The sequence below is a fragment of the Urocampus carinirostris genome, chromosome 3 (assembly GCF_059441175.1).
Source record: "Urocampus carinirostris isolate Australia breed hairy pipefish chromosome 3, RoL_Ucar_1.0, whole genome shotgun sequence".
Taxonomy (NCBI): Eukaryota; Metazoa; Chordata; class Actinopteri; order Syngnathiformes; family Syngnathidae; genus Urocampus; species Urocampus carinirostris.
The window spans coordinates 48794673-48818989 of NC_142351.1; the positions used below are offsets into that span (position 1 = coordinate 48794673).

General features: G+C 38.6%; 1 protein-coding gene across 1 annotated transcript; it reads left to right on the plus strand.

The window, feature by feature from the left end:
* Nucleotides 1-482: 482 nt before the first annotated feature.
* sonb (SON DNA and RNA binding protein b) lies at nucleotides 483-23232 on the plus strand. The gene is made up of 20 exons (XM_088332175.1): nucleotides 483-640; nucleotides 1374-1565; nucleotides 1814-1845; nucleotides 1930-2084; nucleotides 2188-2342; nucleotides 2432-2604; nucleotides 3843-4113; nucleotides 4184-4368; nucleotides 6264-6407; nucleotides 6481-6659; nucleotides 8364-8498; nucleotides 8754-8840; nucleotides 8914-9111; nucleotides 9189-9299; nucleotides 10436-10552; nucleotides 10625-10772; nucleotides 12265-12333; nucleotides 12589-12704; nucleotides 12788-12889; nucleotides 22716-23232. Exons 1-20 carry the CDS (start codon nucleotides 558-560, stop codon nucleotides 22791-22793), a joined length of 2730 nt encoding a protein of 909 aa, XP_088188301.1. The 5' UTR covers nucleotides 483-557; the 3' UTR covers nucleotides 22794-23232.
* The last annotated feature ends 1085 nt before the right edge of the window (nucleotides 23233-24317 follow it).

Here is a 24317-nt window from a genome sequence, read left to right on the forward strand (position 1 = left end):
CACAACGCGGCACCTGTTTACTTACAGAAGGACAAACCTTAATTCATCAATTAGATGATTTAATTAAACAAGTTTATTTTATTTACCATATACAACACACACCATTCTTTCAGAATCTTACCAAGTTATTTCCCCACTTGCAGTAAATTAAATGTTGCTTATTATACGTAGCAGTGCATGACTTGGCAGACCTACAATGGTTTTACTCTAACAAAAAAAAAAACTCAATTTGGTTTAAAATACATGCTTGATCGAGGGTAACATTTGCTAGTGTGAACCGCCAGAATAATAACAATCTACGACGACTTTGTCGTATGTTAACAGTGACCGAGACGATCCAGATTGGAGATAAATGGGCAAAAAAATATATTTATTTGATATTCCACGTCCAAAAAATGTCGTGTGGCGTACACAATTTGAGATGCTTAAAACGTATAAAATGCGGGGAAATTTATAATTCGACAGGTATGCGAACCTCAAGATGGTGACATAAGATTACATCGGAAATTTACCCTCGTTACAGTTCCTACCCGGAACTTTAGCGGCACACTCAGAAAATGGCAGCCAACATAGAACAAATATTTCAAGATTTTATTTTGAATAAAATGCGCGAAATTGAAGACCAGAATGCCAACAAAACGTATGTCAATATTCTATTTTGTTGTTACTTTGGTTAGAAATAAACTGAAGTTTTATGGTCAGTCTGAAAAAAAACTGTCAATGATCGATTTATACGCTTGTATACTATTTAAGCGTTGTAGAAACGTGTTGGTGGATTAAAAAAAAAAAACAGTAATTATATTGCAATGACGGCATTGTTGTTGTAATTAGTCGATTCTCTAAAACACGTCACGTTGCTTTACATTACAATAATGGAGCTGACATTTTACTCAAAATAATCCTTAACAGATTTGTAAAATAGCGCTGAACTGGTAGTCTCTAGAAATATGTCAGTTGCAACGTAATTTGTGATTTATAATATTTACAGGACTGCACTATAGCAAACTACCCATTTTGATATCTTAACCTTGTTTGATAAAAGAAGTGTGTTTTTCTCAAAGAATAGCAATAATATTTATTAACGTCTATGATACAAATCAAGTGTTAATAAGACTTTTTTGATGCAACGTTATTTTAGCAAAGTGATACTCGTCGGCTGCCATCCTGCATGTTTTTAAGGTTACCTCCTTCAACACACGTTTCAAAGGACCGGCTAGCTTTGCCGAAATGTAACATCGATCTTATTTCGTCCAGATTTTTTTGGAAGAACCCTCTTAAACATACTGAGATGTGGTCCTCGAGGACCTCCATTTTCTTAAACCAGCACGCTTAAGATTGTACCTATTTTTTTCCCCCATCAATCGTTATGACAGAGCTCCCCAAGCTGTTTGTGGACACGGTGAAATGACTGCAGATGACAACAGAGAAAAACTTATTGAGGATAGAAGTTCACACAAGAAACATAAGCACAAAAAACACAAAATTAAGAAAAAGAAGCGGAAACGAGAGAAAGAAGCCAAGGAAAGCAATTCTGAGTCAGGGGTGGAATTGGATGCCGCTTCCAGGTAAAACCTTCACCACATTTGAGTTTTTTGTTATTATTATGCATTATTAATTCTAAAGCATTGTTTTCATTACTTTTAAGTTGTGTGAGTATGGGTGCTAGTACATATGTGTATTTCTCAATTGCCTTGTAAAATTGGGTAAATAGGATGTCGGGTTTTGGACCAAAGTACATTTGATTCTCACAGCTGCAGTAACACCAGCATTTAAGATATGTCATTTTTAAACCATCTGTTACCATTTACTGCAGAAAAGACGCTTCAACAGACAATAGAAAGCAAAGTAAGTTTTTTTTTTTTTTAATCCTCTCTAATTGAACGAGATGCTTTTCTGTCTTGTTTAAACTTTAATAGTGACTTATTTCAGGTGATCATGCCAGTAGCTCCAGAAGTCACAAGCATAAAGCAGGGAAGAAAAAGAAGAAGAGGCGTAAAGATGAGAGTCCGGAAAATACATTAGATTCTATCACTAAGCAAATGAAGGGTAAATGTGTGGAGTTGCCTGATATCATTCCTAAACAGGTAAAAAAAAAAAAAAAGGGAATTCTGACTTTGATCCATCCTTGTTGGTTATCAAATCAAGTTGCCCACAAAGCTCGAGGGCTAAATAAGCTGGTCTTTGCAGGACAGTTCCACTGCAGCAAGGGGAGATGACAGCAAAACAAGTTTACATTCCTACAGTTCACATTCCAGCTCAGAGAGGTGGAGTTCTCGACCTGGAAAGCGAAAATCTAAATCACGCTCACGATCCAGTTCACCGCGTCACTACACCTCGTCAAGGTACAATGTGTTGATGGACCAACTAGAAACAAAGGAAATGTGGCTAACAATACAACCCTGATTTTCTTGCATGTACTGGGTGTGACTAGGTCCTTAGACAACAACAATGGTTTGGACCCACCCAAAGAGCCCAAACAAGACGATGCAAAAAGTATACTACTGCTATGTACAAGTCCTAAAACAAAATACATCATAGAACTGCAGAGTTTGGAACATAATGAAGAACAAGCTGAGGCCACAACTGAAACCAACAAAGATCTAAGTAGGCATTGTTCATGTCTTCTAGCGTGTGTGTGTCTGTCTGTCACTCAGTTTTAATTACCATTAAAGTATTTCTGCCTTGTAAGATAATTTCTCAGTGATATACATTGAAGTAAATGTTACTTTAATCCCGAATTTTTTTTTATTTTAATTTACCGTAAATTCCAGACCACAAGCCACTATTTTTTTTCTACATTTTAAATACTGCAGCTTTAAATACAGTGTGGCTTTTTTTTAATGGTGTGGGGAAAAGTTTTGCCCAGAAACAGTAGACCAATACAATGAATGAGTAGTTCACATAGGTCCAAATAAATTGTATGATTAACCCTTGGTATGCATTTTATTTTGTCCTGTGTGTGTGCGCGGTCACGCAGCGTTTTGAAAATTTTGGCACTCGGTCGCAAATTTCCTCAGGTGTGCGGGTAACAGAGGCAAGTTACCCTTTTCCTTGCGTTTCCATTTCTTCTAGATACAAAACACTGAATTGGCGTCTAGAAACATTAATGAAGCCCGCTTTTGCCAACATTATTTTACAATACATAACAGGAGTAAAAGAGGAGATTCGACTGAACTTCATTCAATACTTACTCATTACTGACATTTCAACTTTTTCACCTACAAAGCAAGTCTTTAATTTTATCTGAATTGAACAGCACTGGAAGTTATCAAAAACACTTCTGTCTCCTACCTTTTCATCGGAGTCCATGTCTGGCCCCTGGAGTTTCCTTCAATCCTCTAGGAACTGTGACAAGCGAATGCAATTTTGTCCGTCCCAGCGACAACCACACAAAAATCCATGTTTCAAGTGTTGCAATTTGGCACTTTGGTTGTTACCCTGGTACTGTCGTCTAGGACTATAGGGTCTCACATTTTACACCAAGCAGCCCTCATTTGGATTTTCTTTCGGCATAGTAATAAGCATGTGCTCGTTTTAGTCATCGCTTTGGGAGTCTCCATCTTGAATGGTCACATGATCTGAAAACACTTGACGTAAACAACTCGCGGTAGAGCACAGTGCCGTTGGCATTCTGCAGCCACAGGCCTCAACGCCAAATTCCCCACAAGTGTGCACCCCGCTTAAGCTTAAAATCTAGTGCGGCTTTTACACAGACAAAACAAGATTCAGTAGAATGCGGCTTTCTATTAGGTGCGCTCTGTACTCCGAAAATCACGGTAATTGTTTTGTGATACTTGTATTAGTTTTGACTGTCAACTAATACTTTTTTGGAAACGTTCCAGCTGTTCATCATGTGGCACTTCTATCCATGTCAAATCCATCGAGTCAATGTCATCAAACTACTGATCCTACCCAGCTACAGCAGAAGACATCAGAACACAGCCCAGCCAAAGTAAAAAAATCCCCTGCAAAAATGAGGTGTAAGCCCTCTAAATCCCCGTCAAGGCGTAAAGAAGAAAAAACAGACAAAAAACGAAAACGTTCCCGGTCACCCTATAGGTTTCGCAGATCCAGATCCAGAAGTTCTTCAAAAAGGAAACGATCCCGGTCGAGGTTGGTTTCTGGTCAGTTAGATAGGATACGTCAGGGTATCGGTAATAGAATTGTTTTAATGTCTTTGCAGGTCCAGAAGCCGGAGATTACGAAGATCACGTTCTTGCTCGCGTGAACGGCTAAGGACCTATAGCCAGAGGGACCGCTGGAAACGAGAGCCAAGCAACTCACCTGAGCTCATACTGCGCAAGAAAAGATCCCCTTCGCGACAGCATGGGACAAACCCTGACAGCTCTCAACGAATCAGTGATTTTGGTCAGATATAAGAAATACAGTGCCTTGTTAAAGTATTGAACCCCCCGGCCCCAAACATTTTTCGACATATTGCCATATTTCAGGCTTTAAACGTAAAGTTGAAAAACTGAAAACATTTTCCAAGAATCAGCAACAAATGAGACAAAATCGTGATAAGAAACTACATTTATCCAACATTTTATATTGTGCTAACAAATACAAAATCGAAAAGTAGGCGTTGCAAAAAATGACCCCCTTTTGTGTTAATACTCTGTACAACCTCATTTTCCTGCGATCACATCTACTAGTCTTTGCATTTATCTATTAAGTTTTGCACATCTCGAAACTAACATTTGCCCATTGTTCCTTAAAAAACAGCTCCTTAAGTTTTAATGATGATCGTTTGTGCATACTTTTCGTAGACTGTATATTCTGTAAATTGTCACATGCACAATTTAGCTTTGGGTTTAATGCACAATGCTGCTAAACCAGACTGGCATGAATCCTCAAATTTAAATAATAGTTGGCAATTACCCCAAACAGCCCATATACAGTGTATTGGCTCTTGAGACTGTGAGGGCACATACATAATTTATCTATGTTACGGACTATAAGGCGGACCAAAACATCGCGAATTGGCTAGAAATTTGAATGTGCGTCTTATAATCCAGTGCGCCTTATGTATGGTATAAATTGGTGACACTTCCTAGTGTATTATATTTGTGCAAATTTTGCTCAGTCCGTATTCACCACTGACCACAATTTTACAAAAATGGGGACAACTGAGACGGAACTGGGTTAGCGAAAGTAAAAGAGAGCCAAATCCTAACCACCAGGACATTAGGGACATAGATAACGTAGGAAAAGGCAGTAGGTCTTATGTCAAGTCATTGTAACAATATTTTCGTCACAGTACCAGATACCAATTTTCTAAAAATGAGAAAACAGAAAGTGATAAAATATCTATGTACCATTTTGTTTCATGTTTATTTAGCTCCAACCAAACATTATATTTGACAAACGCTGAATATGTGCTGCCATGGTTTGATTTTTATCTTTTTAGGCGACTAAATTACTTCTATCTTTTCATTCAGTTCAGACATTTGTGCGATTCGTAAAGACTTTGTGAGTCAGCGATACAATACAGTATTTGTGGCCCCCAACTCTATAAATAGTGAGATAATAACCTAAACCTTTTTTACATGTTTTCTGTATCTCGAGGACTCTAGTGGATTGGCTCCGGCGCTTTCCCCGCCGCGATTCGAGTTTGATTCCCGTTTGATCCGCAATTAGTGATTTATTTCAAATTATTCAATGATTGCACAAATATGGTATTTATTTAGTTTTAGTGCAACCCTAGCATTAAGTTTTAGTGCAACCCTAGCATTAAGTCGTAATTCTATGCGCCCTATAGTCGAGTGCACCTTATATATCAAGAAATATATCACAACAATCGGTCTACTTTTGGGGGGCGCGACATATAATCCAGTTCATCTTAAAGTGCGGAAAATACAGTAATTTTGTTGAACCACAACATTTGTGGAACCGTGAAAATGATAGCTGTCATAAAAAAAAACGTGGGTTGCCTTTAAAGGGATTCAAAGCATGTAGTAAAATGTAAAGTTTCTTTAAAACTTTAAGCCCGGAGAGACTTTTTGGGTTAAGTCTTAAACCCTGTTCCAACTTTTGTTTTCCATACAGTCAGCAACCAATCACAGCTCAGCTTCAGAAAAAAGGTGAGCTGTGATTGGTAAATTTCACCCACTAGCATAACGGAAAATTCTGGTGGACTTTGATGCTTGATTAATATGAATTGTTAATATACAAATAGTTAGAGTAACAGAGTAATATGTGATTGATCTAAAGAAAATGTATAGTTTTTTAACATCTGGTAAATTACCTTTATGATCCCTCAGGCAAAGAGCAACTTTTGGAAATTGCCAAGGCCAACGCAGCTGCAATGTGTGCCAAAGTTGGTATGGCCATCCCTGACAGCCTGAAAAGCTCCATGCTGCCATTGTCCTTTCCAAGCATGGCCATGAATGCTGCGATGACAGCAGGTATGAAAGTGAGTTAGATTAACCTTGGAAATGCATCAGCTGTTGTATATAAGTCTTTGTGTCTGTGTTTCAGCCACCATGACCGCTGCACTGTCCAACATCAATACTTTATCTGCGCTGCTGCCATTGCCCAACATAGGCAACAATCCACCCGGTGCAAACCTGTCAAGCTCCATAAATGCGGCGTTGGAGGAAGTGAAGACGAAAGTAGCAAAGCAGGCCAACAGTATCAGCATCAAGGGGTACACTGATGTAAGGAGTCAGAATCTAAACTCATAACGCAGTTTTGTAGACATAAGAAAATTATTGTCAATCAATTGCAGTACAGTGTTTTCAAAATTTAAAACGCGAGTACAAATTGTTTCTCCTATTCAATCCTATATCCCAATTACTGTATTCATCTGTGTATATTGCATTTTCTTTTTTTTACCTTAAAAAGTTAAGTTTGGGTGCGAGTCATGTGGTATACTACCGTATTTGTGCAATGATTGATTAATTTTGCTGACCACAATCACAAAACTTTGGCTGCAACTGGATTCGATCCCATGTCGCAGTGGTGAAAGCCCCGAATTCTAACCACTAGACCACCAGTGATATATATATGACATACAAAAAGGCATTCGTTTTTATCCCATTATCATATTATTTCTATTACTATCAGAGACGGATGTTTGAGAATTGGAAAAAAAAAAGAAAGTCATCCTGAAATATGTAAACGGAGAAAAGTAGGACGAGGTAAACAACTCTTTAGTGTATGTCAATGGTTCCCAAACTTTTGCAGGATGGTGCCCCCTTGGCTCCTCAGTGTATTACTAGTGCAACCCAACCGCCACCCCTCCAGCATTATTAACTTGCATAAATAAAAAGCGTTACCTCGAATCGATAATGCAGTTTTGGGGTTGACACTATTAGATATTATCAGCTAGAGTCACAGCATTGGTTATTTCTTTGTGCCTTTGCGAGCTCTTTTCGTCTGGCGTGAATGGCACAAATGCTGAATGGAGGTTTGTTCACCTCCCAGTCCACTAGTAGATGCACTTTCTTCGTCTTTTACTTGTAATCGTTTTTGAAATGCCGTGTATTGTAATTTGTGATCATTTTTAAGGTGCTAGTACAAATTACTTTCCTCTGGACCTAGCAACTACGCAAAAGTAAATTCTGCAACCGGCGTTTTCTTCTGCTCTACGTCTGCTTCGTCAAAACCAAAATAGGTCCAATCAAGTGATGTAACGCCCTTCTTCGGTGCAAGCTTTGTTTCCTTCACGTTAGTTGACTCTGGGACTATGTTTCCGGAGTCTGCCATGACACTCATTGAGCTCACACGGTGGGTGTGGCATAGTGTGGTGCTTGCAAACTTTGAATTGCGTTTATTGGCTTGTGCTATTATTAAAACATGACTCTGATTGGTCAGCGCTTTTAAAACTTACCAATTGTGGTTGGCCAAAACTCCATCACTCACTACAAAACCTTGGAAAAAAAACGTAATGCTTTGCAGCTTCACATCCGCACTACGTTCAAATTTCTGACTTTGACTTCAGACTGCCGCCCCCCTACCGCCTTCTTCTTCCCCACCGCCCCGAGGGGGCGGCACCACCCACTTTGGGAACCACTGGTGTAAATGATGATAAATCGGACTTTGAAGGACATTAAATAAATACATTGTTATTGTTATTTTGGTATTGTCTTCATAGTTTACATTGTCAAAAAATTATTTAAATACTGGCCACACATTTTCGACGTTTGTCACTAACATTGCTTAGTTTGAACTGAGAAAAAGTGAAACAAAATGTCATACCGATTTGTAATAAAAAATTAGGGGTGCACATTATACACGAGTGGGTGTTCTACATCAATCGAAACTTTGGTGCATCATTTTGAGGTCATGGGATTTGATGGTGTAAGCTCATGATCGAAATAAACCTCTGTCTGATTTCAGCAACTCGTTTGTGTTTTTAGAAATGTAAGATGATTGTGGACAGCAAAGGTGAGCTGCCGGTGGCGGTGCCTCACGTGCCGACCGATGAGGACGACGAGAGACCATTTGGGGGACTGTTTCTGCGTGAACATAAAGCTATCAGCTTCAACATCAGTGTAAAGTGCACTCGCATTTTGCAGATCAAATTACTTCACAGTAGACTAAAAGTACTGATTATTTCCTCTGTCCATGAAGGAAATATTTTTGTGCTTCATACCTAGAGATAAAAATATATTCTGTACTGTATGACATGAGTTTACATGGCAGGGCAAAAGCCTGATTTCCTTTTTAATATTTTTCACTACATTTTTCATGTTAGTTACTGATTGTAGTCTATAAGGGAAAAATAACACCAACATGTTCCCGTTTAGAACACGACCGTGCGACCTGCTGCACGAAGTGATGCAGGCATAGCAAAAGAATTCCCAGTCTCTTCAGGATCTCAACACCGTAAAAAGGTTTCAAAGAAATATTGACCTTCAAAGGTCTGTTTTTTTTTTCTTTGTCAGTCACGCTATTCATTTTATCCAGGAAAGTAAGACATTGGATGCTTATGGAGATTGGGTTCCTGTTGAAAAAACTTCAGATGAGACAAAGACGACCGTCCCCAAGACCATAGCCGTCTCTTCTTCAGCTTCCAGTGAAAATTCAAAAGATGCAGAATTGACTGGGACGGCCGAGGCATCGGCGGCAGATGATGACAGCGTTTTCCCCAGTCTGTCTCCGCAGGTGCACTTGCGCTTACGACACATTTCTAGTACAGTTTTGAAAAATATCACATTTGTTGAGCGGTTTTGTCTTCGCAGCCCGTCGACATCTCTCAGGCTGTGAGCGAGAGAATCAAAGCTCAGAAGCGATTGGCCGAAAACCCGTATGACGTCAACGCTATTTGTATGCTTAGCCGGGCACAAGAGCAGGTAGTCGATTGTGTACTTATTCAGCATCATTTTTATCCTCTCAGTAAAATTTAACCTGCTTTCATTTAAGAGTGAAAGTTGAAAACTGGATGGTTGTCTTTTGACACTGTCAGCTAAGCTACTATTTTTTTTGTGACTGCCTGTATTAAGAAAAATCATAAAGAGCTTTTTTTTTTTTTTTTTTTTTTTTTTTTTCTCAAATTACCCAGAGTCAAATAACAGAAAGTTTTAAATCAGAATTTTTACTTTACAAATCAAATCTCTGATTTAATCCAATAATGGTTTATACAGATAGTTATTGAATCATTTGGACATCAAAAAGTTGCTAATTGATTATTTTCTCACAGTTCAAGTGGCACACAAACAAGTACTATGGTTGCATTATCATGGTTTTTTTAACCAGTGAACCGATGCACACCAGTGTGCCGTGAGACCTCGTCTAGTGTGTCACTGAAATTGCCCACTTTTATTATTATTTAAAAAAAACATGCCATTGCTTTCTCACATTGATCAGTCAAGTAAAGCTAACATTTGTCGATATCAGTAGGTGGCTGTACATGACTTTTATCCTCTTTTTGTTTTCTAATTATCTCCTCACAGAATAGTACGGTGACATATATTTGATAACTTAGTATGTTTGTTGAGCTGTTTGAAATTGTCTGGCAATCAATCATAATATAAAAGGAATACAGAATTATTTTCTTCTCTTACTAAAAAATACATATATTTTATACCAAACTGAAATACGTTTTTTTCCTCCAGAATATTTTTTTGTTCAATTTTAGTATTTATTTTTCAGGGAAAACAAAATAAAAATATTGTAAAAGTATGTTCAGAATATATAATCCCAAAATACAGCAGAATTACTAACTAAAATGAATAAGCAGTATTAACTTCTTAGCAACAGCGACCACAAATGATAGTAACTTTCTACTCTCTATTTAAGATTTAAGAAAAGATCAATATGAAACTGGTGCCGGCAATTGTTTTTAAACCTTTAAGACGGACTGCTTTGAGATTTTTTTTCAAATTAAAGGAATATGCCTTAGCTCAAAAACAGGTTATAAAACACTGGTTTAGATCACACAAGCATGTCTGGATTTGCTGTTTACACTCATTAGGTTGTCATTCAACAGGTGGATGCGTGGGCCCAGTCTAACACTGTTCCTGGTCTTTTCACGGGCTCCACAGGAGCCCAGGTCCTCTCTTCAGAGGAGTTGTCCAATAGCGGCCCACAGGCTTGGCTGAAGAAGGTAAAACTTGAAGCTCAAATCTGCCTTTAGCCCCTATTTCTGTTCTGTTAAACCTCAATATATATTGGCTAGGATCAATTCCTGAGGGCAGCTCCAGTATCAGGAGGAGTTGGAGAATTTATGATGAAAAAGATGGGCTGGAGGACAGGAGAGGGCCTGGGGAGGAACCGTGAAGGCACCGTGGAGCCGATCATCATCGACTTCAAAGTGGACCGCAAGGGTCAGTTGGTTTTGCGATAAATCCTTCACACTAACTCAGGGGTTGGAAACGTTTGCTCGGGAGCCAGATGTGGCTCCTATCAGTATTTTTACACATTTTGGCGGTGAGTGCAACGCCGGGTTTCTTCACAAGCAGCAGTAGCGCTGTAGAGCTTTTCTACCTTAAATGTTGGTAAGATGAAATGTCAGTAGGATTTTTTTCCATGTCTCTCTGCCAAGGAGATGTATCAGAATACTTATGTGAGCGTGACGTCTGCCTTCTACCATTTTCTCTGTATATATATTCAAGCGGATACAAGGGCTGCACGATTAACCGAAATCTAATCGATATTGCGATGTGCAATCGTGCTATCACAAAACACTGCGGTTTGAGCATTGAGTGAGCAGACGGCAACCATGACAAAGCTCCCCGGAAAAGGGTGCCATTTTCTTAAGTTTAAAAGATGTCATTATGATTAACCCTAGTGGTGTCTTCATTTTATAGACCATTTTTGCACTTTTTTTATACACCTTACATGGAAATGTGAATCAAAAATGATTTTTCATTTTTCTGATCAATCTAGGAAAAGTCATAATATTTGAAGTTGTATAAAATGTCATTCAAGGGGATTTCAACAACACTGTGGACGGTATTTGACCCAAGTATTCACAAAAAAAAGTAGCACAAACAATGCTCTTTTAAAAAAGAAAAAAATCGTAAATTTGCATTACTAGTCTGAAAAATCGCAAATATATATATTTTTTTTCCTTCAGAAAATTGTGCAACCCTAGTGTATACAGTAGTTGCACAACTTATGAAAAGAATAAATGATCAATGATGCGCATAAGTACTTTTAAGACGAATGTTTAAAGATTCAAAAAATCTCAACGATTCACTTCTACACTAAAAAAATAAATGACAAATAATTGCCACTCGATTCCGAAGGTTAGAACTGAGGCCACGTCACATTGATGTAGGTAAATACATCCGTATTCTTCTCGTTTGCACTATTTAGTGCCATTTCTACGAAAGAACTCTGCTCACACCTTGTTTTTAAACCATTACAAATGACCAAAATGAACCTTAACCATTTTAAGTAACTGCGGGGGAATACACATTTTATTTGTGATATTTGTTGATATGGGAAAAAGTCTCTGCCATTATAATTATTTCATAGATTTTATGAAATCATCAAACGTCACACAGTGAAAAACATGTGCTGACGACTTGGCTTGGATTGATAACTTTGTTTGATTTTTGTCATTAAGATATATAGTGTGGCTCTCGCTGATGAAAAATCTCACCATTTTGATGTCATGACTCTTTGTGTCAGAAAGGTTCCAGATCCCTGATGTAGTGGTGAAACTCAAGATTTGGTGTTACGAAACAAGATTGAGTACAATTGACTCTCTAATTTTTATTCAGGACGATATCAAGTGAAACAATGTCAAGGATGTGTCGAAATACATGTGCGCTAGATGATAGATGATTCAAATCTCTACTTATTTTTCAGGACTGGTGGCTGAAGGAGAGAAACATCAGAAACCAACTGGAGGCTTGGTGGTAACCAAGGACCTCATGGGTAAATAATGAAGTTTATGATGAATAGATCTTTCCCCTTTTGATTTGGTTAAGCCACTTGGTGGTGACAATAAAGATTTGGAATGTGCACATAGTGGAAATTATGGCAAAACATTGGTCTTGTCTTAAAAACATTTTTTACAACAGAATCAGGAAAAATTCATTTTAAAGTGAAAATGACCGAACAAGAACGGAAAGTTGTTCCAATACAGCCAGATTGTGGACCTTATACTTGATTGTATATTTTTTCAAACAGGTAAGCACCCGGTGTCTGCTCTTATTGAGTTGTGCACTAAAAAACGGTTGACGCAGCCTGACTTTGTCATGGTTCACCACAGTGGGCCGGACCACCGCAAGAATTTCCTCTTCAAAGTAGGACACCTATGCGAATTGTCTTCTCAGTGGCTCCTTTTGGCTGTTTCAGCTTTCTCATTATTACTTTGTGTCCTTACCAGGTCACAGTAAACGGTGCCGACTATCAGCCCCAATCAGCCAGTCCCAACAAAAAACATGCCAAGGCCATGGCAGCAACAGTGGCACTACAGGCTCTTGGAGAGGTAAAAACATTTCTATTTCATCATTCCAGACTGTCAGAGGCGGTGCTTCAAGCACTAAAATTAGTCACTCATGACACCTGTGTATTTCAGGAATGTCCATAAATTCCAGTATTACCCCTGGGTTTTTTTCCTTTAATCTTGTTTTGTAGTCAGTTGCATACCACTCTTTTCTGCCTAGAGAATCTGGAGTATTGCCCTCCCTACTGCAAGTTATTCTTGTGACAGTTAAGCCGGTACTGTGAGTTCTTGGGAGCAAGAGATCGCAGTTCGAATCCCGGCTCCTCCGTGTTACATGTCGAAGTGTCCTTGGGTAAGACACTGAACCCCTAATGCCCCCAATAAGCAGGTTAGCGCCTTACATGGCTCCACGGCCGCTATTGGGAAATGTGAAGCACACTGTAAAGCACTTTGGGAAGCCTTCATTGACTTGAAAAGCGCTATATAAATGCAGGTCATTTAATAATAATAATAATAATAATTTCCTTTGTATTGTCATTCTTTGTAACAATGTACACAGAACGAAATGTCGATACACCTGACCCGTTGTAGCGAGCCGATGCAGCCGCAGCCAACAGAGGGCGCCGCCATTTTACCAATTAGGTATGACTCGGCCGAGGCGCGAACCAGCGACCTCCCAGTCTCAAAGCGGGCACACTACCATCTAGGCTTCATTTTCATTTCATTTTTTTGGTGACAACGGATGGAAGTCGTTTGCAGCATGATGTAGACTCTACACAGGGATGTGATTTTTCCGCTTATTCGCGGAATTCCGCTTTTTTTATCTCCAAAAATAAAATTTTAAAATTTCCGATTTTTTAATTGGTAAAAAACCGATTTCGTCTCGACAGCATTCCATTTTAGTGTTTCCGTAACTGAAATGAAACGTACTTGCGATTGGTTGAAGTCTCCGTGTTGACCAATAAACGCGCTTGTTATAAAGGCGTAGGAGTATGCCATTGTTCATTTCTCACACGTTTTTGCCGAGTGTTTAAAGAAAGATGTCCGAGATCGAACGCAAAGATGCTCCGCGAGTTAAAGAAATTGCTAAGATCGTAAAAAACAAGTTTCGATCGGACTGGTTAGAGAAGGAATTATCTACAAATGTTGGTGACCCCGACGTGATCCAATGTAGCGAGCAGAGACGGGAGTCGTAGGCGGAGTGTCAAACAAAGGTGCCAACGAAAGCTGCTTTAATGACATTTAAACTGGCAATAACAAAACAAACACGAGAGTGGCTAGAACCGGCCGAATTAAGAGTCCCCCTAGGAACTCGCTAACTAAACAATGGTTCCGTGGGTGAATTATGTACAACCCACTACAGTACTTTCATTTATAGATAACATCTTCTGCTATAACAAAGACATTTGTGGTATGTTCTAATATGAGTTACTTTTCATTTGGTCATGATACAATTATTTGTTCATGAAATTTGAACTCTTCAACATGATTTATGTGTTAACTTAGTAATCACATGAGTTAGATATGATGATATTCTCAGTGATAGTTTTTAAAAGCAAAGGCAGTCCAATGTTTTTTAATGTGACTGATTTTGAGTTGACTTAAACTGTAATTTTATATGGGATATTTCAAAATACATTGAAAATTTATGCTGTTGTTTTGTCTATTTCTTTGTCATCTGAGTGCATTGAAAGTACTTAAAAACACGGAAAACCCATGTGCTCCGGGGGGCTTCGCCCGACTTGTCCCCCCACCAGGGCACTGCCCTGGACCTAGCTGGGTGCCCGCGGCCCCCAGACCCCCGCCTAATTTTCAGATAATTTCACTTGGGTCAAATCACATCCCTGTCTACATCATGCTGCAAACGACTTCCTGACCACGGCCCTCTACATTGTAGAGGGCCGTGGTCAGGACCATGGTATAGTGTCCTGCTTTGCTGCCAGTTGTCCGGAGTTTCCTGCAGTCCCTTCATGATGGGTCCTTGGCTCAGTCTTCCCTGGGCATGCGGGTGGTAGCTGTCTCTGCTCGACGCGCTGGACTTTATTGTGTCCCTGTGGAGGCCCCATGGCCTGGTGTCTTTGTTCCTCGGGGCATATGGTGGCTGGATGAGGGTGGTTCCAAGATGGCGCTCTTGAGGCCCATGCATGTATTGCACTGAGTCATTGTCACAACGGTGAATTTTCGTTTGTCCAGTCGGCTTCTGTCTGTTTTGGTGGCTTGTCCCCGCTGGATTGCGGGGACTGTAAGCTGGCATTTTGCTGTCTGTGGCCGCCCTCTGTCTTCAGGCGTGAGCTGCCGTCCAGCCAGGGCCATTGCCACTTCTTGAGCCACTCTGGTGGGGGTGTCCCTCAGGGACATCTGTGCTCCTGCCACTTTGGCATCACCTAGCACTTTTGCCAGGTTTTACGGCGTTAATGTGGCCTTTCCCTTATCGCTTGTCTTTGGTCTCTTTGAAGTTCGTTTCTTGGGTTCCCCTTGACTACACTTGTATTAGTCATTCAGTGGTTAAATCGGGAGGAACGAAATAGAACGCAAGTCAGGAATGTAACTACAGTTCTATGAACCTGTGGTGAGACTGGAATTTATAGACATACCTGGACCACACATATGTGAGGGGTGACTCATTTTTGGTGTGCATGGGCGAAGGTTACATTCAGAGCTTGAAGCACCGCCTCTGGCAGTTGTACAGGACTCATTTCTATATTCCAAGAAAACTTCTGGAAAAAGAAAAGGCATTTTATTTAAAAGGATGCATTCCAAGCAGAACTTTCACGTCAGTGTTTTATTTTGCGTTTATGATACCTTCAGTGTCTAAACAATGCTTAGCACAGGGGCACTTTGCTTGCAAAATAATAATTTATTGCAAGAACACTGAACGATGCATTAACTTTGCAAGAACTTTTCACACCCTGATGTTTCCGGTGACGGGATCACATAATTTCAGTCCCTCGGGGGCCACCCACACACTCTCAATCGCTGGATAGAGAAAGCAACACAAGGAAGTGCGGGCGTGTCTATGTGTGGAAGAAGATCTGATTATTGCCATTTCTGCTATCTAGTGGTGGAGTATCATACTAAAATCAATTATAGAGGCTTGATACTTACTCATCAGCAGCACCAAAGTCTTAAGAGTAATTGAAGAAAAAAAAAATACAAAAGAATGTAATGTTACGTTTTGGCATTCAGAGACAATGCTTCTGATGACATATTTATCCGTTATGGCACTGGAGGAATTAATGTTCCGTGAGATGGTGTCAAGCATTTTCCCTAAACCCTAGTCATCACTTCAATTAATTATACCATTCATTTTTGGCAGTTTCTCTTGTCTACCAACTTGATAAATATTTGAAAAGGTCGTGGTGTTGTCGAGTATATAAAGCCCCACGCACACCTGACGATGAGGCCTGAGGGAATTTGGCGTTGATGCTTTAGGCTGCAGAAACGGTTCTGTGCCCCCGCACACTTGATGCAGTTTACAGCGGCACGGTTTTTCTCTCTCTTCTAATGTTTTTACGTCACGTAATTTCAGATGAAAACACCATCAAAATAGCGACTAGCGTATAGTTACAAAGCAAATAGAATACAGTATTTCCTAATTCATTGAAAGAAAAGACAAATGAGGGTTATGTAGCAAAAAAATGTGAGCCCTACATTCAACAGTGCTTGTTGTCAAAATACTTTTTGACAACTATTAGCCGGCTCTTGGAAATAGATGACAGGAGTTGGCTACCCACTAATGAAGAGGCAGTTCCCTTCGAGATGCTATTTTTCTTCTGTCAAAATGCATTGTTTTTCAGGGATTCTGTGCTGTTGACTTTGAATTTCTTGAGTATAAATAGGTTTGAATTCCCTTTACCGTATTTTCCGCACTGTAAGGCGCACCGGGTTATAGGGCGCACCCCCAAAAAATAGTTTTTGGTCCTATATTTTCTATACATAAGGCGCACCGGATTATAAGGCGCTACAATGGGAACGTCGACAAAACAGTCAGATAGTTCAGTCAAACTTATTACCCCCTTAACATTCCGAAAGCTTGCAAAGAAGCAAATACGTGTCTCAGACATGTACGGAAACAGTGTCTGTACAATGTCACCAATCACTCAAATGCATCGTTCCAAATATCATTCGGAAGTTTAAAGTCTTGGGATTCAAGAAATGCCAAACATTTCTTAGTTTCCATTTTATTTTTTTGCTGGCAATTGTGTGGACAGCAAAGTAAGAATTTTATTGTGCAGGGAAACAAGGTTATTTACTGTGCATATGACAATAAACACTTTGAATTGAATTTAGTTTAGACTCATCACAGAAACATCAAGATCGTTCTAAAACAAGATACCGGGAAAATATAAAGCCGCATAGCTCACCTAAGTTCTCTTGCAGCCATCACGTTCAATAATGATACGTAACCATAGTTTTCTTACAACCGTGAGTGTAGTAAATCCAGGAGAGTAAAATATTTACAAATACAGAATAGTAAAAAAATGTTTTCTCTATGCCGTAGTGCAACCCAACGTGTGATTCACATTCATCTTTTTCGGCCAATTGCAGGCTTTGTTTCGCCCCTTTAGCCTATGCGAGCCTGTAAATGATAAAAAGGATCCCCCCTTTTACCTCCGAATAACTTTAGCCAATAGTGACTGATTCAAATGATGATTGACACATTGGTTAGGAAATGAAACGCCGTTATATAAATCCCAGCATACACCGCAAACTACTTCGCCTTCGGGGGAAAATCTAGTCGGCAGCTGTTTGCCTTAGTTGCAAGACTTTGCGACCTAATATTGATCCATATATAAGGCACACTGTATTATAAGGCGCATGGTCAGCTTTTGAAAAAAAAAGGCTTTTAGGTACGCCTTATTGTGCGGAAAATATGGTAATCTTTTTCTTTGTAGGTTTATAAATATTTAAATGTATTTTTCCTGTGTTTTTCAATGTTACAGTTTAAGTCTTATTTTTGCTTCAGTTTCCACTTTTAAATAATTCACAATAATACATAAAAAATGTGATAAATGGATTAAACAACCTGAAGCGCTGTTTGGGAACTGAAAAAGCCAGCTCTTTATAGAGACACGAACTGAAAAAGCGGGTTCTGTAAAAAGAGTCGGAATTTCCATTCCCTCAACAGACCATTCGCTTCCTCGAGAATAAAAGTGAACTTCGGTCAAAGACAGTGTTGTTTCGTATTCAGAGTGCATGCGCCATGTCTCGAATTTCCCTGATACCCCCGCACAATGGTAAATGGTCAGCATTTATATAGCGCTTTTCAAGTCAATGAAGACCTACCAAAGCGCTTTACAATGTGCCTCACACTTACCCATTCACACACACACACTCACACACCAATAGGGAGTCATCTATGCAAGGCGCCTACCTGCTTATTGGGGGCATTAGGGATTCAATGTCTTGCCCAAGGACACTTTGACATACAACACAGAGTAGCCGGGAATCGAACCTGCGACCTCTTGATCCCAAGACGAGCGCTCTACCTACTGTAAAGCCCTCTTTTCGACATCACATGATGAACCATATTGAGGAGAATAGGGCCAGATTGCAACAAAGATGTAAAAAGTTGTGTTTCTTTAATTGTCATTGTTCCTCGAGGATTAATCTGAACTTTAGCGACTGGACAATGACTCTGGTGATACCAATTGAAACAGAAGTGTGTTAAATACAGTTTTCTCTTGCTGTATCACAGATTTTCACCGTGCATTTTGTTCTGCAGCGGAAAACACACAAATGCTATCGCGCGGGCAGATTGCGAAGGGCTGTGTGTGTGTGTGTGAGTGTGTGTAAGGTGTGCGTGACTGTGTTAGTGACTTTGATAGGCTGGTGTATTCTGTCAATCAGCCAGCATGGCACACAAGTAAATGTGTTCACCAAAAGCAAACGGCGAAGCAGGGAGACTGGCCACACTTGAAGAATTTGGCCAAAGAGTGCCAAAATGATCAAACATGTTGCCGTTTTTCTTGAAAAAGTGCTCTCGCACACCTTACGCCAGAAGGAAAATGACGTCGCCAGTTGCGCTAAGTGTGCGCGGGGTTTTAGCTACTTTTCAGTGATCAGAACAGTAATGGTGGATTTCTTCGATATTAGCTTGTGGCAGCAAATTGCTTTTTTTGTTTTTTATTTTTTTTTAGAAAATGTTAACTATTTGCCTGTGAGGTAGTCTGGTTAAATAATTGCTGTTTGCCCTTTTGCTCATTTTATGTATTTTACTGGGAAACAAAAATTAAAATGAAGTCAAGCCATGTTTATTTGTATAGCCCTTAATCACAAGGAGTCTCAAAGGACCGCACAGACCACAAATTATTGCAAACCACAGACTATTATTACATCATCCCGAGATCTTTAAAATTATTTTTTAATAATAATTTAGCCTTTTTTTGCAGGAAATACATTATACAATATAAAGATATAGTGAGCTTGAAAAAACAGTTTTAAAGGATTGTAAAAAAACAAAACGCAAAAAACAATTACAACTCATTACTTATATAGGCTCCACTTTTGACTTTTTTGATTGTTTAAATGTAAAGAAAAACTATTTAAATCGGAGCTGGGAATGGTTCAATATTTTTCCAATGAAATAATTGTGCTTTAGCTTCAAAAAGGTTTAGAAAACGGCACTATGCCATAAATGTTCCACAAGATGGTGCCAAAGCAATTGTTTGATAGTTTCTACAAGGACTCGAAGCTTCAGCACAAAGCTGACCCTTTTTCACAGTAACAGGAAAGAAAATGAAAAAAGTGCACACATTTTACAACTGGCAGCAATAATACACTTCATGACTTATGTGATTTGAGCTCCAGTCAAAATTGTGCTTGTGGTATGTGTCATATTTATTGCTTTCCATTACATTTAAATCATTCAGTGACAAAGAGGTATTCTCTCGTCATTTACATTTTTTCACAATGTAAAAAAATAAAAATCTTACCTTTCTCAGAAAATGTTGTTTATTTTTTATTCCATATTTGTACTATAATTTAGAACTAAATTATCCTCTGATTACAAAAAAGATCACCTGAATCCATTGTCTTAAAAAATCCCAGATTTTTCTTTTATTATAATTTATTACATTTTACTCACATGGGAAAAAACTCATTTACCCCATTGTCAGAAAATGTCTGTTATTTTTTTATTCATTTACTGACAATATTTTTCTAAAATTCATAGCAGTATACTCACATTGCATAAAAATATATTACCCCACTGTCACAAAATGTCACTATTATTTTATTTTTTATATTTATGATATTTTTACTTAATGTGATAACTAATTTATACTCTTTCTGGAAAACAAAAAAAATTACCGTTAAAGTTTTTTTTAACTCTACAATATGTATATTGACATTTATAGCTCTACTGTACTTAAGACATTTTTTTTCTTCTATCAGATTTCATGATTCTGCTTATTTACTTATCTTGGTGGAGAATGTATGCAAAAGGAACAGTATGTATTGTTAAATATCTTTGTATTCAATAAAGCAAAATTATTTCTTGCTAATTATAAGTTATTTTTTTTTCTCATTTTAAATAATTTTACTTCTATTTTGAACCTAATTGTACTTTTAAATTGGGAATTCAAAAATTCCATCAAATTCTTTGAGTGTGGGCCGAAAAAAAGTAAATGGTGTGAAAATACATCTATGGCACTAAATGAGTTAAGAGCCGTTTTTATTAGCCAAAAAGTTAAATATTTTAGTGTTGAGTGTCTTTGTTTTACAAGCTGTTTACACGGTGCTCCAAGGTTACTATGGTTGCAGGTTGTGCAGTGACCTAGTTTTGCAGGGGGAAAAAATCCGTCAACACATGGCACAAAAAGGCACACCTAGATCTTGAATTACAAACATTGATTTATTACTTCATTATGCAGTTTACTGGTGCTTTGTCTTGTTATACGGTGAAATAACTTTCTGGAACTGACAGCGACGCATTATCAAAATGTGAAAATATTCAAAACTATTTTAAGACAAAATCAGAAATACAATTTGCCTGCCAAATTTTTACCAGAGGACTTTGGAAAATTTCTTGATATAGAAAGGTTAAAAACCATTGGCGGGCAGTGCATTTCACACCTAGGCCTTCAGTTGTGCCATGTCTGAATCAATCCAACACTGAATAATTATATTATGGTAATAATAACCTCATAAAATATAAACATTTAGGAATACTAGCCACATCACTCACCAAATATTTTTACACAAAATCTGTCGTCCTTTCTTCATTTATTAGTAGACAGGCAGTAATGTAAATCTGTTTCTCTCCGCAATGAGAAAAAAGCTTCACATTGTTTCTTTTGTTTTCGGATCCAGCACTTTAACTGTGTCCCCGAAATGAAAGTTCCTGCTTGCCCTGGTTGTGACAATGTTGCTAGCTTTGGAGTTGTCCTACCTTTTTTAAATGATGTCCAGCTTTTCTTGAAAATGGTTTAGGCAGTAAATTTGCTATTATATCAATTTATTCTCCTACAGACATTGTGGGTTGACAAAACCGCTATTAAATCAATGCAACAATATATTTGCTTGTGCAGCGTGCTACAGACACAGTTTGCTAGCTCTGTCTAGTACAATCTATCACTAGCCAATCATCTTTATTAGTCCTATGAAAGTTTAACTCATTCGATGCCTGATGTTTTTCATGAAATGGGAAATTCCGGTGACAGCCAACTCTAGCCATTTTGACTCTTCGAATTCCTACCAAAAAAGTTGTTCTGTGGCTATATAAAAAGAAAGCTTGAACCTTATCTTTCATTAGAAAAAAAGTATGTTTATAACATTAACCATTGTACTGTCAACAAAAGTTTAACATTGCTACGAGTCTTCAAAATACTCATTTCCAAGTAGAAGTAAGATTATGCATAAAAAGTCCAGCCTGAACCCACATGCGGGTATTGAATTCCGAACCAGCCCTAGCCCGGCAACTTGATTTGAGGTACCGAGCCAGAATTAGACCTAAATTTTTATATTTTATGTGTGAGGACTGTTTTTTTTTTCTTCTAAGGTCTAGGAGGACATCTTTCTCGCTAACGTGTTTTAATCATCCAGTTGTCACCATTCAGTTTATTTATTTATTTATTTTTGCGGAAGATCAACACAATAATTTCTGTCCTCCCACTCCTGCCATCTAATGGTAATATACAATTCTGAAATTGTTCTTAGAGGCTTTATACTTATTGAGCAGTGCAAAATTAGAGAAATATTCTAACCTAAACATAAATAAAGTATCTATCTATCTATCTAACCTTTTGGCACCCTGGGACAAGGCTTCTAAAAAATATTTATACAATATGGCACACCTGGGCACTCCGGTCCACGAGGGCTGCATGCCCTACATGATTTAGGTTTGTATTCTTCAACTCAAGTGACACAAATTATGAGCTTGTTAGCAAGCTTCAGGAACTTGGAATCACCTGTATTGGAGCAGAGAAACATCAAAACCAGGCAGGACATGCGGCCCTAGAGACCCAGGTCTGCATTATGGCATTGAATGAGTTCATAGCGATTCGCACCATAACTTTGATGCATTATCGCCCCTAGCCCATCATAGTTTGTTAAACACTGACATTTCCCTACGCCAGCTAGAAGGCCATGGTGTCGCCAAGTCGAAATCTGATCACATCGCATGATTCAGAGAAGACAGATAAGGCCTTACAGGCCCTGACAGCCCAACTCTGTGAAAGACACATTCACACTTATGTCTTTTACATACAGTTCCCACGAGGAAAATAAAGTCATGTCCCCAAACGTGTTATGAATAGAGAAGCCACTGTTGTCTTTTAACAACCAAGCAACATGTAGGAGTTAGATAAGCTGGTGAACTGGAGTTTTTCCCAAGTCATCCATGCCTGTTTTCCTTGTGTGTTAACAGGTTCCTTCTGATGGGCCTGGACTCTATACCGGTCCTGTCTTCACAGCAGCTTCCACTGGACCACTGTTTTCCACGTAGATGTCAAGCAACCGTCTGGTTGCGTGATTGTTGTACAAGTCTTTATTAATTATCCGCTATTTATTATGAACTGTTTAAAGGTTTTTATTCCACTTTTAACATTTTGATTTTGGAATTGTGGATGTTTCTGTTAATGCAATATGGAAATGCATAATTATACCAAACATTCTCATATGCTTTGGGAAATGGCTCTTGTTTCAGGCGTCACGTTTTATTATCACTTGACCTTAATTCGAATGTTTAAGTGATTGACTGGCCTATTGTAAAGATTGTCTAGTGCGTCAATATATGAGATTTCAGACAATGCAGAAATTGTAAAATTAAGCACCAAGGATTATGAAATGCGCCCAGTCAATAATCATGTGTAGTATAATAGTATGGACAACAGATTGTTACACTTAATCATGAAATGTGCATAAAAACAATGTTATCTATGTCACATTGTGTGTTTGGGGGTCTTCTGCTAACTGTGGCCTGCACTCAACAATCTTAGACAGCTACTGTACAAACATTAACCAAGGGGCGTATTTTGGCATGGACAAGAGGGACCATGTCCCCACTAATATCGAGCAATCCTTGTTTTGCCTCCACCAATATCAGGTGATCACTTTAAAAACCGTGAATTGTCCCCACCAATCCTAAGACCAAACTTATGCCCTTAACCTAAACATAAGCAAACTTGGTAGGAAACATGAATTTTTCATGTGTGTGTTGTGGTTGTTTGTATCTGTGACAGAAGCAGATCAGGAGGGAGCAACACTTTTAAATCCTGTAATTTTAGAAGCTACGGTACTCCAACTGACACTCGAGCAGAGGACCGTGCGCACACGCACGGGAACTCATCATCAAGTGGATTGTGTAAGAATATAATGGCTTGAGTCAAAATCGGCCCACTTCACTGCAGGACACATGCGGTGTGCTGTCGTCAAGTCTAAATATTAACTTACAGTTGATCCCCCCAGAAACTCTCAAAAGTTACTATTTTAAACTGTAAAATGCTTACGTGGTATGCACACTATTTGTTTTTTTAATTACCGGTAATTGCAAGTCTGCCCCATAGTGTTTTATCATAGATACGATGATACAATATAAATGATTAATTGCTACATATAAAACATTTTTTATTTTATTTTAACTTCCATTAATTTATACGAGAGATGAACAACCTTTTGTATATTGTCCGCACTTTAAACTGGGCAAGTAAATAGAGAGGAGATTGTTTTTTTTACCTTTAGTGAACAATTGATTTATTGTCTTAGGATAGGGGGATCAAACATGCAAACTATTGGCTAGCTATGCCGAGGCAGCTTCTACCATAAAACTTGGGAAAATTGAAAATGCACATTATACACCACAAAAATGAGTAAGTAGAACATGTATTACTTTAGCTGTTAGCTTAAGTTTCTGTATTGCTTTGCTAGCTGCAACTTGCAGAACATTAGCAACTAGCTTTGCTTAAGCAGCTGTCATTGCACATACTGTCACTTAATGTTTTGGTCTTAGCAACAAGCATTAACAATTATC

What these genes read in the sequence shown, in the direction of transcription:
- sonb (XM_088332175.1), top strand. Translation starts at nt 558, where the DNA reads ATGGCAGCCAACATAGAACAAATATTTCAAGATTTTATTTTGAATAAA. An exon ending in CTGATATCATTCCTAAACAG is followed by an intron (nt 2,085 to 2,187) that starts GTAAAAAAAAAA and finishes TGGTCTTTGCAG; the next exon opens with GACAGTTCCACTGCAGCAAG. An exon ending in TCCCCAGTCTGTCTCCGCAG is followed by an intron (nt 9,112 to 9,188) that starts GTGCACTTGCGC and finishes TTGTCTTCGCAG; the next exon opens with CCCGTCGACATCTCTCAGGC.